The sequence below is a fragment of the Antennarius striatus genome, chromosome 20, assembly GCF_040054535.1.
Source record: "Antennarius striatus isolate MH-2024 chromosome 20, ASM4005453v1, whole genome shotgun sequence".
In the NCBI taxonomy this organism is placed as follows: domain Eukaryota; kingdom Metazoa; phylum Chordata; class Actinopteri; order Lophiiformes; family Antennariidae; genus Antennarius; species Antennarius striatus.
Window position 1 is genome coordinate 2,574,903 of NC_090795.1, and position 16,667 is coordinate 2,591,569.

Below are 16,667 nucleotides of genomic sequence, written 5' to 3' on the forward strand. Positions count from 1 at the left end.
TCAGTTGTGTGTAATGAATCTAAAATATATGAAAGTCTAATGTTTATCAGTACATTACAGAAAATAATGAACTTTATCACAATATGCTCATTTTTTCGAGAAGGACCTGTATAAATCAGGTTATTGATTAGCACTGGGTCACCAGAGCACATGGTTAAAGCGCCATCGTTTGGGTTGCTCCAGATTTCCAGGCCTTTCCTTTCCCTTTGTGGTGGAACGATGATGATGGCTCTGAGGCCCGTCATCACAAGGTGATTTATTGATTGATTAATAAATCACCAATTTTTTTCTGATTGGCTACATCTGTCTCCAGGGGCAGGATTAGGACCTAAATGGAGAAGCCTTAACCATCTTTTAATCAGAAAAACCAAACTAGAGCCACAGGTGAGGACAGGCTGAGGTACCAAACCACCTGGCCCAGAACTGACAGAGAACCCGGCTTAAAAAGCTTCAAGCTAATCATCCTGATCACATCCAGGTGTTGACAGGAACCACAGGTGTGGAGACCAGGCTCCGCCCACAAATCTGGCCCCGCCTCCTGCCACACCCCAGCACAGCAGAGCAACAGAGCACCAACACCGAACCGTGACAGCGTTTGGGCCTTTTCAACTTTTCTCCACAGGATTGCTGCGATTTTTTTGAACCAACGCCACGACGGTGTGGCCTTTAAGGGACAGCCAATCACAATGAACCTTTAAAACATTAATAAATTAAATCAACAATTCTATTGTTATTGTCTTTTACATCTACAAATAAACCCACTCATTGTGAATCTGTGAACGCGAGGCGACGAGATGGGGGCAGAAAGACAAAGGAGATGAAGGAGAGAGGCACAAAGGATCATGGGAGAGGAGAGCGATGGCTGAGGGGAGGGAGGGAGTCGACTATGTGTGGGAGTCAGTCGGTTCTCCTCGTATCCCTATCAAAACTTGGCCGCCGTTCAGAAACACACTCAGGAGTGTGTGTGTGTGTGTGTGTGTGTGTGTGTGTGTGTGTGTGTGTAAGCCTGTATTAATCACAACATGGGGACTCATGATATGGAGACTTAAACAAAGACCCCCGTCCTCTGAAGGTGCAGATTTATTTTAAGGCGGTGGATTAGGTTAGATAGTTTTTGGGGTGAGACGTGTGACCGATGCTGTTCAGGTTAAATCTTCAGGGAATTAATAACAGTCAGCGTGACAGAACCCACACACACACACACACACACACACACACACACACTCAGTTACCCCCAGCAGGCCCTGCAGGCTCAGCGTTGGAGTGCGGTGAAACATAAGTGGGGACGTCCCCCGTGGGACGCCGGGGCGTAGGAACCAGATTGAGGCCAGATGTTGCAGATGCAGGAACAAGGGCTCAGAACCGGGATCCATTTATAGGCTGAGCCCGCCTCACGACCCAGCAGGACACGATACCAGAGCTGGATGTCACACCACTAGATTTAAAAAAAAATTTTTTTAGCCGGATTTAGCCGGAGAATGATTTTCGAGCGAGGTCTAAAATAAATGTGTGGTTCGGGTTTTAAACGACGGGTTCAGTGAAGAGATGGAGGGGAAAAGTTTTTGGATTATTTGCGGAGATACGCAGATGAAAGAAAAATGTAATTACAGTCACATCATCAGCATATAAACTATCATGCCACGGTTAACCTGCAGTTAACTCATCTAACGGGCTGTTTAGGAATAAAAATGACCGAATAAACATGTTTATCAGTAACAAAGCTGGTTTATTCACATGCATCTATTCTGATTGGTCCGTCTGAGTCTCCAGGTTTATTCTGACCACCTTTAACTCATCATGCTGTCCTTCAGCAGCAGTGATGTCCCTTCAGACGTCTCTTCATCAGATGTCAGGAACACCAGGATGGATTCATGGTCTTAATAAAAACCTTTTCCCTCACAGAATTCTCAGAACAACGATGGACTTCCAGTGTGGGATTAGATCGAATCTGGACAAAAGTGGAACTAAAATGATTTAGAGTTGGTGGTGGTGGTGGTTGGGGGGGGATGTCAGGAAAGTCCTGATGTTTCTTACATGTGGTTTGAATCTATCAAGTGGCAAATAAGTCAGGTACAAAGAATTTGAAGTCAAACTCAACCCCAGAGAAGAATCCTGCGTCGCTTAGATCCACGTGTTTCATTCCATATTTATTCATGTAGAATAAATATTATTTAAATGATTAAAAGTTTGGTTTTAATGTGATTAGAACCTCCGTGCCAAACTGGGGAAAAACTCAGGTCGTTATCACCGATCACGCTCCAATCTCTACAGCATTTTTCTCATTCAGAGCTCAGATGGACATCCATGATAATGGAACCAACAATCAGCTCCTATCTGTGTTTTTCCAGCGCAGACATAAAAATAATAATCACTGCAGGAGAAATTCATAGGGAGGAAAAAGCCTCTTGTTCTGCACGGCGGCCCCGCCTCCTCCTCCTCCTCCTCCTCCTGCAGGGGGACTGGGAGGGTAGAAGTTAAAGGAGTCAACTCCTCTGCCATTGTTCTGGAAGTCTGGGAACGGAGCGGGGACGACGCTGGTCGGGTACCGGACGGCGGGTCTGTCGTTATGACGGGCTCTGGTCCGAAGCTCGGGGTCCTGCTGCTGCTGGCGGTTCTGCTGCAGACGGTGGTCGTCACCATCACGGTGCTGCACTTCACCACGGCTCTCAACTCGGTGAGTTTAAATTAATATTAAAAAAGAAAAAAGAAAAAGAAAAGAAAAGTGGGAGTCCGGATGGACGAACTTGGAGGTGGGGGTGCGCAGCGCGGAGGCTTTTACGCGCAGCTCCGCGCTGCGCACCGAGCGGTGGGCGCGCAGCTCCGGGGCCACCGACTGCAGAAACAAGGAAATCAAACTTCATGCCCGACCTCGATCACTCTTCTGTAACACCTACAAGACTTCAGTGGGTGGTTTGCTGCTGACAATCTGGCGCAGAACTGGGTTTTTTTTAATCCGCACTGGTTTTGTCTTTGCGCACTGGAACGCGTCTAATTTCCTGTATTTGCATATTTCTGGCCACATACTGCGTTTTTCTTCTCTCACAGTTAAATTACAACGTTGCGCACAATGAAGGGTTATGGAGCCATGTCTGCATGTGTGATCAGGAAACAAGGAAGTAAAAAAATATTTAAAAAAAAAAAGCTTCTTGTAACGACAGCTTATTTGTATGATCTGCTGGGATCGCCAGGAAGAGATTTCAGTTGCATGTGTGTGTTTCTGCGGAAGGGTGTGTGTGTTTGTGTGTGTGTGTGTGTGTGTGTGGCACTGCTGGCTTAATCCAGAGTCCTGTACCTGGCATCGGTCCAGTTCAACTCTGTCTTTGTTAACAGGAGTTAATAATAAACTCGCATGACATGTGGGGTTGAAATGAAACCTAAACACATGACAGAATAAAACGGGTTGCGCGCCAAGAAATGAATACGACTCAGGGGGGGGGGACTTCACGAACTGATAGTGATACTGTGAAAACAGGTTTATTTCCTTGCTGGTTCACATCTTGGTGACTCTCTCTCTCTCCCTCTGTGTTCTCCTTCCAACCCTTCCATGCGCTTCTCTCTCCCTCACCTCCCTCGCTGCAGATGAAGGAGACGTTCGCCAGGAGCAGCGTGTCCTGCCTGACGGGCGGTGACCTGCAGAGCATCACGGCCGTGCGTGGGGATCCGTGTTGGCAGGTCACTCAGCAGCTTCACCTGCTCATCGAGAAGGTACGAGAGCGGGAGCCTGGAACAGGCGGTAGCCTCGAACGCTGACCTCACCGCGCGTAAAACGCGCAATTCCAGTCAGGAAACACGAGTTTAAGATTCAGTATCAGCCTATATTTAATCACCTCACTGCCCTGCAGCTCAAAAGTGCTTCCACCTATCAGGAAGCATCGATCAGTGTTCATGACTCAGTGATTATTTGGCAAGCTGCTGAGAGTTCAGGCCTTTTTTTTCCCCTTCTTCTTCCTCCTCTGGCCTGTACTGGATCAGAAACTCCCCACCCACTGGAGTTTTGGAGACATTACTAATCTCCCCAAACTTCATCTGGGAAAGCCAACGCTGTCAACAGAGAAGCCAATGAAGACACATTTTTATGATAATTATTCCAGCTTCTCTTTAGTAATCACCCTGTCAGAAAGCGGTCGACTTTAGGTTGGATTTAAGAGGCCATCATGGAGAGTATCGGTGACTTTTATTGGAGATTTGAGCGGTTTAGCCCAGAAACACTTCATTAATCTCCTTGTTATTGAAATAACTGAATTGTATTGGTAGTTGTTTCGGTTTGTTTATCTGCTCCGATGTGAGAATGTGCCGTTTTTCTTTGAATCCTAGTCATGACAGTCAGTAGAGAAGACATTTGAAGGTCCTTCTCTGGGCTCTTGGAAATGATAACGCTGATTTTGCACAGATTCATTGATTCATGAAGTGACTAATGCGTGACGTAAACTGATTATGGAATGCATTTTAAAAAGAAGTAGGTGAATTATAGTTGTGGAAACAAATCAATTAATGATTTATTTTGTCTTCCGGGTATCGCTGTTCTGCTAAAACTGTTTTAAAACTGATTCACAATCATTTAAAAAAAAAATTATTTCATTATTATCATTCATTCTTTTTACAATCTGGTACCTTGATTTTACCCAGAATGCAACTTGATTTCTGTTTTTGTCTTTTCCCGGAATCAAGTTGAAGAAAATGGGGGGAAAAAACCCGACATAACTTTTTGTGCGTTTCAGTGAAGACATCTTAAAGTTATTATTATTATCATTATCATTATTAGCGGCTTCCTGATCTTGGCTTGGGAACATGAGCGGGAAACAAAACAAAAAAAAAAATGCTGAAAGGATCCAAATCGCTGTCCGCCGACGCACAATGAACTCCTTCATAGCCGGAGATGTGATGTGATCCTATGTGGTTTAATCAGTGCAGGAATGTCTCTACCTGCTCTCTTTCTCACGCACACACTCACACACACTCACACACACTACTATCTCTTTATGAATGCATTTCTGTTTCTTGTTTTTTTTCCTCCCTTCCTGTGATTTTCTTGATATTTTTCCAAACACAAGTGTTTGTTCGGGTGTTTTCCCGACCGGCACCCTAGATTAAAATCGACTCATGGCGTAAACATCACGCTGGACGGTTTGAAATTCTTACTCAGAGTGAAATCATACGTCTAGAGTCTAGACATGGGGTGTTCGGTTAGAATCGGAGGAGGTCTGATAACTCATCCCGTCTCCCCTGCTGAGGTCCAGACGTTTAGAAACCTGCAGATAAAACGTATTTGTCTGCATTTATATAGAATAAATCTGCTTGTGAACACTCCCTCTGTCATCCAGGCTGCAAAGACTGATTAATAAACTCAGAAAGGGTAGAAAATACTGTGATGACACAGAACAGCTATGAAAAACAACGCAAAGAACTCTTTGTCTCTAATCATGCATTGTAAATAAATTCCTCCGAGTCCATAAAACACAACGCCCTTAAAGGGAAACCCTGCAGAGAGCCAAACAATGGGAGCGCAAGTTTGAAAACAGATTGCATATTAGAAATTGTTGGCCAAAAATGCAGTTGAGAAATCGTCTTTAGCATTTTAAATAAAGTAGAAATCTGTTTGCACAAAGATACGACGTGTGGGAAATAAAGTGCCACAAACTGCTCGTTTCTAAGTTTGTACCCAGATTCCTCCGAGGCAATAAAAATGTTAACATCCTCGAAGCGGAACCGAATAAAGTTAGCGCCGTTTTAGATCGAACTGAACTCCAGAAGTGGAAACACAAACTTGTTTTGAAAAGAAATCAAGCGTGTCGTTCAAAGTTGTGTTGGACGTACGTAGCCGCAGATGTTAGCATCCGCTAGCAGAAAGATCCAGGCCTCATAAAATTTTTAAAAAAAAATCACTTTCAGGCTGAAAAATGTTAAAATAGAGCGGATTTCTTTTTCAGTTACATATAAAAACTTCTAACTTCTTGGTCTTTCTGGTTTCTCCAAGTTCTTGCGTTTCATCCGCCGGGGGAACCGTCAATTTTTTATTTTTTTTTGGCGCCAAAAGTAACGGCAATCCTATTTGGATCCTGTTGAGACGTTTCTCTTTCAAAAAACCACAAATGTAGTCACGGTGGAGCCAAATGAACTGTCGGGGGGGGGGGGGGTCGCGAAGTCAGTGGGACGCATCCGCTGCAAGAAAAAAAGAAAAAGAAAAACTCGCGTTTCACGACAAACCGTCCAATAGCTGCTGAGATGTTTCTAAAACCGAGCTAAACTGAGGCTAAAAATATCCGCTGGCATCCGTTTGGGGGGGAGGCTTCAGGTGCCGTCCAGCCTCGTGGTTAGCGGTCGGGGAGATAAATTTATTCTGACATGTGCAGATTTTTTTTTTTTTATAATAGTTTCCCAGCTGATTCATCATTTCGTCAGACGATAAAGGCTGGATTTCTTCTTCTAGCAGCGCCGCTAACCTCGTACCTAACGAAACGGCTCAAACGATGATGCACGATTAATCGATGACGTTCTGGATGCTTTCAGATCTCCTCCCTCTTTGCCATGTTTTTCTCATTTTTCCTATATGTTTCTGGACAGAAAAGAAAGTCAAATAAACACGACGTCCAGAGCCCGTTATAGTTTAGGGAATTGTTTTTGTCGGTTTGGCAGCCAGGCGCGTCTTTCTGAGCCAAGACATCAGGAAGAGGAACGTAAAAAAACCCAAAAACCCCAGAGGAAGGAGGTTGGGTCAATTAGCAGACGTAGATCTGTTACCAGCCTGAATGTGAAGTTTGATTTTTATTCGGAGGACTTCCTGAGGTAAAGGTTGGACTTGTAGGACGTCCTGCCAGCTGCGGCCTCGAGATAAAGGAGAAAGAATTTCATCGTGTTCATGTCTACTTTGTTTTTTTCTCCTTGCAGTCTCTGTCTCAGCGCTACCAGAGGCAGCTCTCCTCAGCAGTCAGAGGTGAGAACACAAACACCTCCATGAACCTTTATGGAATCCATTCAGAAATGTTGTCTAACTCCCAGTTTCTTCAGATGAAGTGTCTCGGGTGCTGCCCTCGCTGGTGATGGTGGACAGGGCTTCGCCTCGACCCAAAGTCGCCGCCCACGTCACCGGAAGCTTCGTGCCCAAACTGGAGCAAAACGGAGGTGAGTCCAGCAAAACTGCTGCCGGAGTTGCGAAAGGCCTTTACGACTTTATCGACTGAACATCAGCAGTCGATAAAGTTTTTGAAAAGTTAAAACCGATTATCTGCTGCGTGCGGACTTGTCCTGACGCTACGATGCAGCTGCGACGGATATCACTTATTAAAACAATGTGTTTGGGAAAGAAAAGCATATTTTCTTCTCCTTTTTAAAATTTTTTATGACGAAAGAAAAGCAGAAACGACTAAAAAACGCCGAGTGAGCAGTATCTTGAGATTACAATTCTGGTTTTTTGGAGTCAGAATTTTGGATCTCGTGTTGCAGCGTTTTTTGTTATTTTTTTAAATTCGTAACAATAGCTTATAAAATTCAGACTTGATTTATTTTAATCTCAGGAGTATTTCTTTTATATCCTTTCACGACTTTCGCAATAAATATTAAAATGTTTTCCTGATATCCATCTGCGGTTTTTATGTTCTCGAAGGAAATTTATGGGATAAATCCTGATCTGGGTGACGAGTTAGTTGTTCGGCAGAAAATCTCCAAATCATAAATTGTTGAAACGACACAATAAGAACATCTGATGCTGAAAAAGATTTGAAGGAACTGTTCGATGTTTTTTTTTACTTCCTCAGCTCCGGCCTCCTCCGGGCGTCGAGTTCAGGGTCAGAAGATCTCCTGGTGGGAGGGCCAGAAGGGTCTGGCGTTCCTCCAGGACGTCCGGCTGGTGGACGGGGAGCTGGTGGTGCCTCAGCCGGGCCTCTACTACGTCTACGCCCAGACCTACTTCAGACACACCCACGCGCTGGAGGAGGAGGGCGAAGACGGCGAGGACTCGGGAGACCGGGGGAGACCCCTCCTGCAGTACGTCTACAAAAAGGTGAGGGTTCCTGTCTCGGTGCCCCCCCCCCCCTCACAGACGTGGAAAAAGGTGGGAATCCCAGACAGGAAATGCAAGCCTGATGTCATCAGCATATGTTCGCGTTCCTCGCAGCGTTCAGCCGCAGACGGGTGATGCACAACAGATGAGAAGCCGGACGGTGGTCTCCGCAAAAACAATGGGGGGGGGGGGTGTTCCATCCCAGCGTGGCACAAATCGATTTTAATGTTGAATTTATTCAGTTCAGCGTCGAGTCAAAGCGTTTGCACTCAGATATTAACGTGATAAACGTCTTTCAAGCACCTCACCGACATTCTCACCCAATTTATGGTGAATCAAATCTTTTTTTTTTCTTTTTTTTTTCTTTTTAACTCAAAATAATCCCAGACTCAATCCCAGATGTTTCTATTTGGTGCTTTCAATGACCCTTTGCATTTGGAGAACAGATGTGTGCCTTCCAGGAATCGCCTTATGTCCAAACATGGAACAAATGTTGTGTTTTTATAAAACGGATTCAAATTCTACGGTACGGAGCAAAACATCCGACCGGCCTGTGTTGATTGATGATTTTTTCACAGTAAAGATGTTGAGAATTATGACAGAAAAATAAAATGAACTGTTGCGAAAGACTGTTTTGCAGATTGTTCTGTTTGTTTCCGCTCTTGGGTCGTAAATAATACTGATAAATACTGCAGCAGGACGTTCACAAAAGATTTGGAGGGAAGTTTTTGATGATCAAACATCTGCCTGGTTTTGAATTTAAACGATACCAGGTAGAGATGTGGTAGAGCTGTAAATTCCCACGTTTTTATCCGACCCCCAACGCACCACTGACCTCCTGTGACTCACCTTCTCCTCGTCTTCCTCCCCTACAGGTGAGCTCCTACCCGGTGCCCATCCTCCTGATGAAGACGAGCCGGACCTCCTGCTGGTCCCGGGGTTCTCAGTTCTCTCTGCACTCCGCCCACCAGGGGGGGCTGTTCCCTCTGAGCAGCGGCGACCGCCTGTTTGTGACGGTGACCAACGCCACCGCCGTGGACATGGACGAGAAGAGCAGCTTCTTCGGCGCCTTTCTCATCAGCTAGAGGAGCAGAGGAAGGACGTGGGTTCGCGTCCCGGTCCGGGGGGGAAAAATCTGCAGCTTTGTTTCTTCTTTTCTTTTAAAAAATCCAGGATCTGATGACACTGGTTCGGAAACGGGGCTGGGTTCCATTCCCCTTTCAGTGAAAACATGGACCCCACTGGTTCTGGAACAGAGAACCCATGACTTGTCTGCTCTGAAGCTGACACGTTGAGGTTAGCTGTGGTTCCATGCTTCATCTGACCTTCATCCCCAGCTGGATCTCATCCACAAGTAATGTGTTCCTGGATGTGTTGTGTTCAAGGTCATCAGAAATGTTTGTAAATGTGGACATTTACCCGTGTAAATGTGGAGCGATGTGCGTGTGTGTAAAGATGTAAATATTCTACAAAATATTCTTATTTTTCCCAAACGGTAAATTGTGGAGCTCCAACCTGAACTCCCTCCGTGAGATGATGAATGTATGACCCCTGAACTCACCATCCTGCCTCCTGGGTCTCAGTAAACGTGGAGGGACGGACGCGTCATGAACGTCATTACTGGTGTCTTTATTTAAACCTTATTTTGTCGTGACTCTGAACTGACTGGATGATTAAGACCAGAGTCACAGATTCATTCAAAAAAAACCCAACAACCTGCCATTTCTAAACTGTATAGACTATTTGAAAAGACTTAAATGTGTGGAAATATTTTCATCCACAGCTGAGGGACGGATGTAAAAAGGATTCGAACAAATAACATGTTTTTTCACTTTGACCAAAACTGAATGTTCATGTAAATAACTGAGTTTTTGTCTGTAAATATGTGAAATAAAAGACAATCTTATGCCTCCTTTGACAGTGTTTGGATTCTTCATGCATTATGTGTCTAATTTAGTTTTTACTTTTTAAAAATCAACATTAACTAAATCCGTCAAATGAAATATGGAAAAGTGGAAAAGACAAACCCCATGAAATGATCTGATAATGCATCTATCAAGCATTCAAGTGCAGTACTTTGAGTAAAAGTACTTAGTTACATTCCACTAGTGTTACACAAATGATCCAGGGACCTCAATCAATCACCAACAGATCTTATATTTTAAATATTTGTGAGTATTACCTGTGGAATTGCTTCATATGGAACAAACAATCATTTTTATGGCTCACATTTTTCTATTCCCTCAGAGTGATCTGGTATCATGTAAAAAAATTAAAGAAGTATGTTTTATAAGGTGACGTAAAATCCACCACTGATAAATGGACTGTTTAAAAGAATCCAGATCCGGCCTCCTCTGGCTGGGTAATGAAACACATTTGGTAAATTAATCTTTGTGTGTGCTTGCCTTTTTTTTTTCCAGTTTGTATGAAACCACGAAATAATCCGATTCAGCCTTTTGTATTTATATGAAAGCTTTCACGCTGGGTCTGCGACGTTTTCACCATAAATCAGAGGAGAGGTTTAAGTGGTAGCGGATGTACTGGTGGTCGTTTAGCCAGGGGTCACTGACTTCGCTGCAAACAAACGCCGCTTGAAGAGGGGGCTGATGGGAAAACACAAACAGAGTGGAAGCAGCCTGAGCAGATGAACTAACCCTTGGATTAATCATCATGATCACATCGATCATGAGGATTCTGGCTGGAATGAAACTCCATGCTGCCACCTAGTGGCGATTTTTGGCACAACACGTCCAAACAAGACAACACAACACTTCATAAGTGTTTGATTTTCTTTCTTTTTTGTGGAAATATGTTACATTTATATTACAGGTATTTAAATGCCCAGAGGGGAGAACAAAAACCGTTTGGACGCACCAGAAACGAATACGAAGGAGGAGGAGGAGACGGCCTATTAACCGAGATGAGAAAGTCCAGATTGGGTCAACAGACTCGAAGGGGCAGAGGGCGGAACCGACGCCCCCACGCGTAACCTGTTAGGACACATCCAATAAATACTGCAAATCTTATTATAACAAAAAAAGAAAAAAGTCAAGGAAAACGGGCGTGTTCTCCTTCTCAAGAACGTTGTCGTCTTTAGCAGCACGTGTGTGGCTTCCAGAAAACAAAAATGTGAAAAACAATGTGAAGGGCCTGCAATCAACCAGAGATTTTAAACACAAGTGAGAACTGTGTGAAACCACGGGGGGGGAAAGTGCTAAAGATAAATAAACGAGAAGAAGTTCATTTGTGGATTTGACAGCGTTAAATTAAAAGAAAAAAAAAAAAGAAAAAAAAGGGAACAGTTCCCACCAGCGAGTAAAGCTCGGTTAAAAAACGTCTAACGGGTCGGTTGAGGGTTCGTTTCTTAGCTTACAATCACATCTCAGATTAACGTTCGCTTCTAAACATTCAACTCGCATTTAAGCTGGTGGCGTTTTAAGTCACATCCCAGTTCTCGCAGCAGAAGTTATCAAAAATAACCGAGCTTCCCGTTTTTGATTCGTCCTCGAGTTTAAAAAATACAATCTGACTTTAACCTGTGTGCAAATGTTCTGGTTGAGTGCAGGTCTGCCCCTGCACCAGCTTCCATTGATCTTTTCTGAACGTAACTTATAAAATATAGAATAAAATGTCCTCTTAAATGGAAACCGATGAGTACATGTACAAAAAGTTGTCTGATATAAATTACACCAGTCTCTGATGATGATGATGTCGTCTCTCGTCCTGTTCCCCTCCCGAGCCGAAACGTTCCCCTCATCCACACACACACACTCTCACATGCACGCAAACACAACTTAGCTACACGACGTACTCTACACGTTACCCGTCGTAGAGAAACGGGAAAAGAAAACCGAAATTAAATCTCTGCACATACTGGAAAGGCTACACCCCCTCTTTTGCGCCGCGTCGGTACGCAAACGCCACCGAGCGTGGAGCACTTTTCCTTGGTGGCGACTTGAAGTTTACCCTCGCCGTCGCGTGTCACTGTAGCTGCCTTGTTCTGGCTCCGCCTCCGCGGGTCACACCCAACCGACAGGAGGGGCGGGGGGTGTCGAGGGTTGGGGGGTGGGGGAGGTGAATGTGCGTGACTGACTGGAGGAGAGGCGGGACTTCAGCAGTCGAAGCGCATCTCCAGCGAATCGTCGAAGCCCCGGGAGTCCTGTCCCGACCCGGACAGGAAGGTGGCGGTGACGGGGGCGCCGGTCGCCGTGGTGACGTTGAGGAGGGTGCTGGCGGGGGAGCTGGTGGCCGGGCTGCGGAGCGCCGCGGCGGTGATACTGGTGAGGTTGATGCCCAGCGTGAGGCGGGTCTGCTCCAGAGCTTTCTCCGGCACGGCGAACGCCTCCAGCTTCTTCTCGCCGTTGGCCATGTAGGAGTTCTGGCAGCCGCGGCAGATGCAGTCCAGACACGCCTGAGGACAACAACCATCAGTAAACAACAACAACAACAACATGCAATACGTGAAGTTAAAGCCTCATTCCCACCTTGCGGTTGGAGTAGCAGGGGCAGCGCTGCCCCCTACAGGTCAACACGGAGGGGTTCTGAGTGGCTCGGCCGCATTTGCAGCCCTTCTTCTCCACCGGTTTCTTATATAGGGGCTTCGAGGGGCTGGGGGGGTGTGTCAGGGGGTGCGCGTGGGGATGCGGGGGTATTCTGTCGCGTGGTTGTGCTCTGGGTTTGGGGGGCCCCTGCCTAGCCTTGGTGTAAGCCTTCTTGGGGCCCCCGTGGTGCTCCACAGTCTTTTTCAGCGCCTTGTTGGAGACCACCAGGGTCTTGCCCACCTTGGGGGGGCCGCCGTTGGGCACGGGGGCCAGGTGCGGGTGGGACATCGCCGCGGGGAACTTGGGCTCTTGTTTGGTGGTAGGGTTGGGGTGATGGGGGGAGCTGTTGGCACCGAGGAGAGGCCCCCGTAGGAGACTGGAGATGGGGAGGGGCTGCACCTTCTCGCTGTCGCTTTCCGAGCGGGAGCGCTTGCGGTTGCACCGGGGGAGGACGTGGGGGATCGCCGCGGAGGGCTGAGGGGGAGGCTGCAACGAGGGCTGCGGGTGAGGCGGGAGGGTCCGAGGGCCGTTCTCGGGGGGTAACGAGGGGATGAGGCGGGAGGAGTTGTGCCCGGACGGGCAGTGGGGCCCGTTGAGGCTCTGGTGATGGACCGGGTGGGGGCAGTCCGGCTGGGGGAGCGGTTCCGGGTCGGGGTCTGTCTCCAGAGTCCTGAGCACCTCCTCCACGCTCAACAACAAGGCCCCCCCTCCGTGTTTCAGGTCATCCCCGAAAGGACTGATGTCACACAGCGCTGCCTCCCCCGTCCCCGTGACGCTCACACACACCGGGATCTCCTCCGAAAAGCTCTCCTGCTTCGCGACCCCTCCGCCCGTTTCTACGGTGACGGGCTGCAGAGCGTCCAAACTCACCAGGCCGTTACAGTCGTGCAAACCGTTCACGCTCACGGGACTCGGCTCCTCCACCTTCAGCTCCTTCGTCAGAGGAGCTTCATCCGGTTGGATCAGGTTGGAGGTGGAGGCCACCTGCGAGAGGCAGAAGGAATCAGAAACGTTTTCCACCTCCGGCTCGCTCTCAGCCACCGTCAGGCCTTCGTTGAGCACGGCCTGGAGGTCCGGCGAGTCGCTGGCGGCGCTGGCTATGTGCGAGGCGAGCGGCGACTGAGTGATGTAGAGGCAAAGCTTCCTGTAACAGTGGACGAGCAAGGAGAGCTGCTTGTTTTCCTCGAAGCGGGAATAGTCCTTACACCAACTGCAGGACGGCTTCAGCTGCATCCTCTGGCCTCTGCAGCCTCGGCAGACGTAATGCTGGCATGACGAGTTGGTGGGAGCGATGGGGTCTTGCAGCAGGTTACCTGAAGGTGTGAGAAGACAAATATCCCACATGAGAACCCAAACATGCCATACATTCAGACGTGCAAACATTTTTCAGTAAATGAAGTTGGAATATTTGCATTTCAAAAAGACTGCTTTCCACTTTGCGTCATTCCAACAGCTTCCTCCACTGATTATCTATTTGTAAACCTGAGTGGTGGATGGCAACTCGCCAGCGCGGCTGACAACTGCTCTTTGAGTGGGGCTTCCTTAGCAACACTGGTTACTAGGGAGTGCAGCTGCAGATTGGAAAAAAAAAAGAACCAAGGTGCATTCATGAGGATCAACCAACCTTAGAAACACTGCGCCTACTGAAAACAAGGAAGTCTATATTTAACTTGATGTATGGTCTGCTTTCATATGGATCTATTATTCATAGGGTGGACGTGGAGGTGCAATAGATATGAGTGGAACGAAGCAGCTGCTCTTTTCAATACTCGAGCAATCACAAGACAAATACCTCCTTTATCAACAGTCGGTTTTCCTTTCACAAGGACGCGCATTTCCAGTTAAGATGGGGTTGATGCATCATGCATGAGCAGTTAGAAGAGTGCATTAAATAATCCTGCAAAATTAATCAAAGTTGAGGTTTAATTACTTGAGAAAACTAGCCGGAGCAGCCTGCGTGATTTACAACCTCTTTTATACGGAAGGCATAAAAAGCATTCCCTCCTTTTATCGATTTCTTTTATTCCGTCCATATATTTTCTTGTGTTGTGTATCATGGGATGGGGAGGGGGGGGGGGTTAGGAGCACAATATCCAGCACGAGGAGGGGCTGTTATTCAACACGACAAAACAGAGAAACGCCCCGTTGCAACCAAACGCCACACAGAGGGGGGTGTGTCACGATGGGTGTAGCTGTACGCAGTGAGGCGTTCAAACCCCTCGGATTTTTTAAAGGTTGTTATTTGTAGGCGATTTGAATTTCATTCAATCAGAATTTTAAAGTTGCAGCTAATAGACGCGGATGGTAATTTAAATTCTTTATATAAAACACTGGTCTAGCTATAAAGATGTAAGGCTAAACATGATTAAATCTCCAATTCATACTTAAAAAGTTGGATTCTTCAGGTTAAACTTACTCCTTACATTGATGAAATGCTTTTTTAATAATACGTCACATTTCTTATAATAAATGCACAGTATGCAGGTTCTTTGTCATAAAAAAAAATCCAGCAATAAAATTATTTTTCACAGCAATTTCCGTGTAAAAGCTTCCTCTAAATAATTGTGCTGTTGCAGAAAGTGCTGCATGAATGTCAAAAATTCAATGGGAGTAAAACTACATCAAAACCACAAAGCTGCAACACTCGGTCACTCGTCATTACTTCCGATTCCTGTATTTCCGACTGTCAGTGAAGGCATCATTTTTTCCGAAGCCTCATTGCCAGGTTTAGCACAGCTGACAACTGAGCACAGCACGGAAAGCGTCTTCCAACACATGCAATCGCAGAATCACATTAAAAACCAATTAAAAACATTATGCACACACACACACACTCACCACAGACCAAGCAGGACAGGGACTGGCGGAAGAACGGCAGTAGCTTGCAGAGCTCCGCCAGGGCCCGGGGGTCTCTGGGGTCGCACTGCAGCACCGAACGACTCGCGGACAGGTAGAGAGAGGTCGCATTCACCGGGTTCATGTCAGCTGCCTGTCCCGGTGCTCCAGTCCGGTCCGGTGAACTTGTATGAATGTGTTAAAACACCAAAGTGTCACAATAACAAAAGCAGCCGTGCACCATATACTCCAGCGGAATCACTTGCTTGCCCAAAGGCGTCTTTGAAGCGGGCATAGACGACAGAAACGCTCCCCCGTCGGTGAATCCCACAGCTTTAACCGTCTGTGCAGGGAGCCGTCGAGGCTACTCATCCCAGTCACATCCAACCCATCGCTAATGCGAAGCTCCAAAAAGCGCGGTTGCCTCCGATGGTGTGGGATGATATGATTAGTGCATCACAAAGTCAACCACGCATTAAAAATGTAGCTTTCACCCAAGTCGGTTGTGTTTGTTTCCAGAAAATCCGTAACTTATGACCGGACAAAGCATCCTGTGGGCGCCTCGTCCTCCGCCTTATAACCTCACTTACAGCTGGTTAGCTAGCGACCGCTCCGACGTTCACGCTTTCCGTGCTTCGATTTGCAGCGGTTTCCCCAAAAACACATCCATAATCCAAATGCTCGTCCCAGGTTTTCACGTCCATACCAGAACCGGTATCGTAAATGCCGGTGATCCCCAGGCCGGGACTGTCTGATCGCCAGCAGCGCAGTCCCGGCAGGCTGGTTCGGGGTTGTGTTATTGTTCGTGGCGGCTTGAAAACAAAACAGGCCGCGCCAGCTCCGAAAGGTCCTCCTTCAGAAGCGGAACGTCAACAGCTATGCAAATATGACAGGAAAAACAAGTGACGGGTGTTGTGTGTTTACTCGAATAAAAAAAAAATAAAGATTTTAAGCTTCGACGTTGCTGATGGGGTAAACAAAAAAATAAACCATCTTAAGCACCGGGCTCTCGTGATTCCGCTAGCCGTCTGAGATGCACCCGGATGTGGGCTACAAAACCAGGCCGCTTCGCTCTTCTCGGGTTTAGCGGGACTCTTTCGTTCCCGTCTCGGTGAGAATGTAGCAAGAAAATCAAGAAATTATGTGAAAATATATTCCTGTGCAGCTACTGGTAGTGGTCTAGTGCGGCGGGGAAGACCCAAAGTGAATTAAATCCCAATTTGTGTACCTTGCTATCGTTAGCCGCAGAGCATTCCTCATTCTTCCTGTCGCTTTTCCACACACGTAAACAAGGG

The 16,667-nt window shown here is 46.8% G+C and overlaps 2 protein-coding genes across 2 annotated transcripts; one reads left to right on the plus strand and one right to left on the minus strand.

Annotated features, from left to right (window-relative positions):
* The first annotated feature begins 2,489 nt into the window (after positions 1 to 2,489).
* On the plus strand, positions 2,490 to 9,914 carry tnfsf10 (TNF superfamily member 10). Its single transcript, XM_068304503.1, has 6 exons — positions 2,490 to 2,674; positions 3,580 to 3,705; positions 6,886 to 6,931; positions 7,006 to 7,119; positions 7,752 to 7,996; positions 8,872 to 9,914. The coding sequence occupies exons 1-6, from the start codon at positions 2,567 to 2,569 to the stop codon at positions 9,079 to 9,081; spliced, it is 849 nt and encodes a 282-aa protein (XP_068160604.1). The 5' UTR covers positions 2,490 to 2,566; the 3' UTR covers positions 9,082 to 9,914.
* An 857-nt stretch (positions 9,915 to 10,771) lies between these two features.
* Positions 10,772 to 16,625, minus strand: msl2b (MSL complex subunit 2b). The gene is made up of 3 exons (XM_068304094.1): positions 15,376 to 16,625; positions 12,481 to 13,850; positions 10,772 to 12,407 (listed from the first exon to the last, which is right to left on the minus strand). Exons 1-3 carry the CDS (start codon positions 15,515 to 15,517, stop codon positions 12,108 to 12,110), a joined length of 1,812 nt encoding a protein of 603 aa, XP_068160195.1. The 5' UTR covers positions 15,518 to 16,625; the 3' UTR covers positions 10,772 to 12,107.
* Between the last annotated feature and the right edge of the window lie 42 nt (positions 16,626 to 16,667).

Bases quoted from the DNA above. Each gene is read 5' to 3' on its own strand.
- msl2b (XM_068304094.1), bottom strand. From the start codon at position 15,517: ATGAACCCGGTGAATGCGACCTCTCTCTACCTGTCCGCGAGTCGTTCG. The intron at 13,851-15,375 runs GTGAGTGTGTGT...TCACACCTTCAG, and splicing joins CCTGTCCTGCTTGGTCTGTG to GTAACCTGCTGCAAGACCCC. The intron at 12,408-12,480 runs GTGGGAATGAGG...TGTTGTCCTCAG, and splicing joins CCTGCTACTCCAACCGCAAG to GCGTGTCTGGACTGCATCTG.
- tnfsf10 (XM_068304503.1), top strand. From the start codon at position 2,567: ATGACGGGCTCTGGTCCGAAGCTCGGGGTCCTGCTGCTGCTGGCGGTT. The intron at 2,675-3,579 runs GTGAGTTTAAAT...CCCTCGCTGCAG, and splicing joins TCACCACGGCTCTCAACTCG to ATGAAGGAGACGTTCGCCAG. The intron at 7,120-7,751 runs GTGAGTCCAGCA...TTACTTCCTCAG, and splicing joins CAAACTGGAGCAAAACGGAG to CTCCGGCCTCCTCCGGGCGT.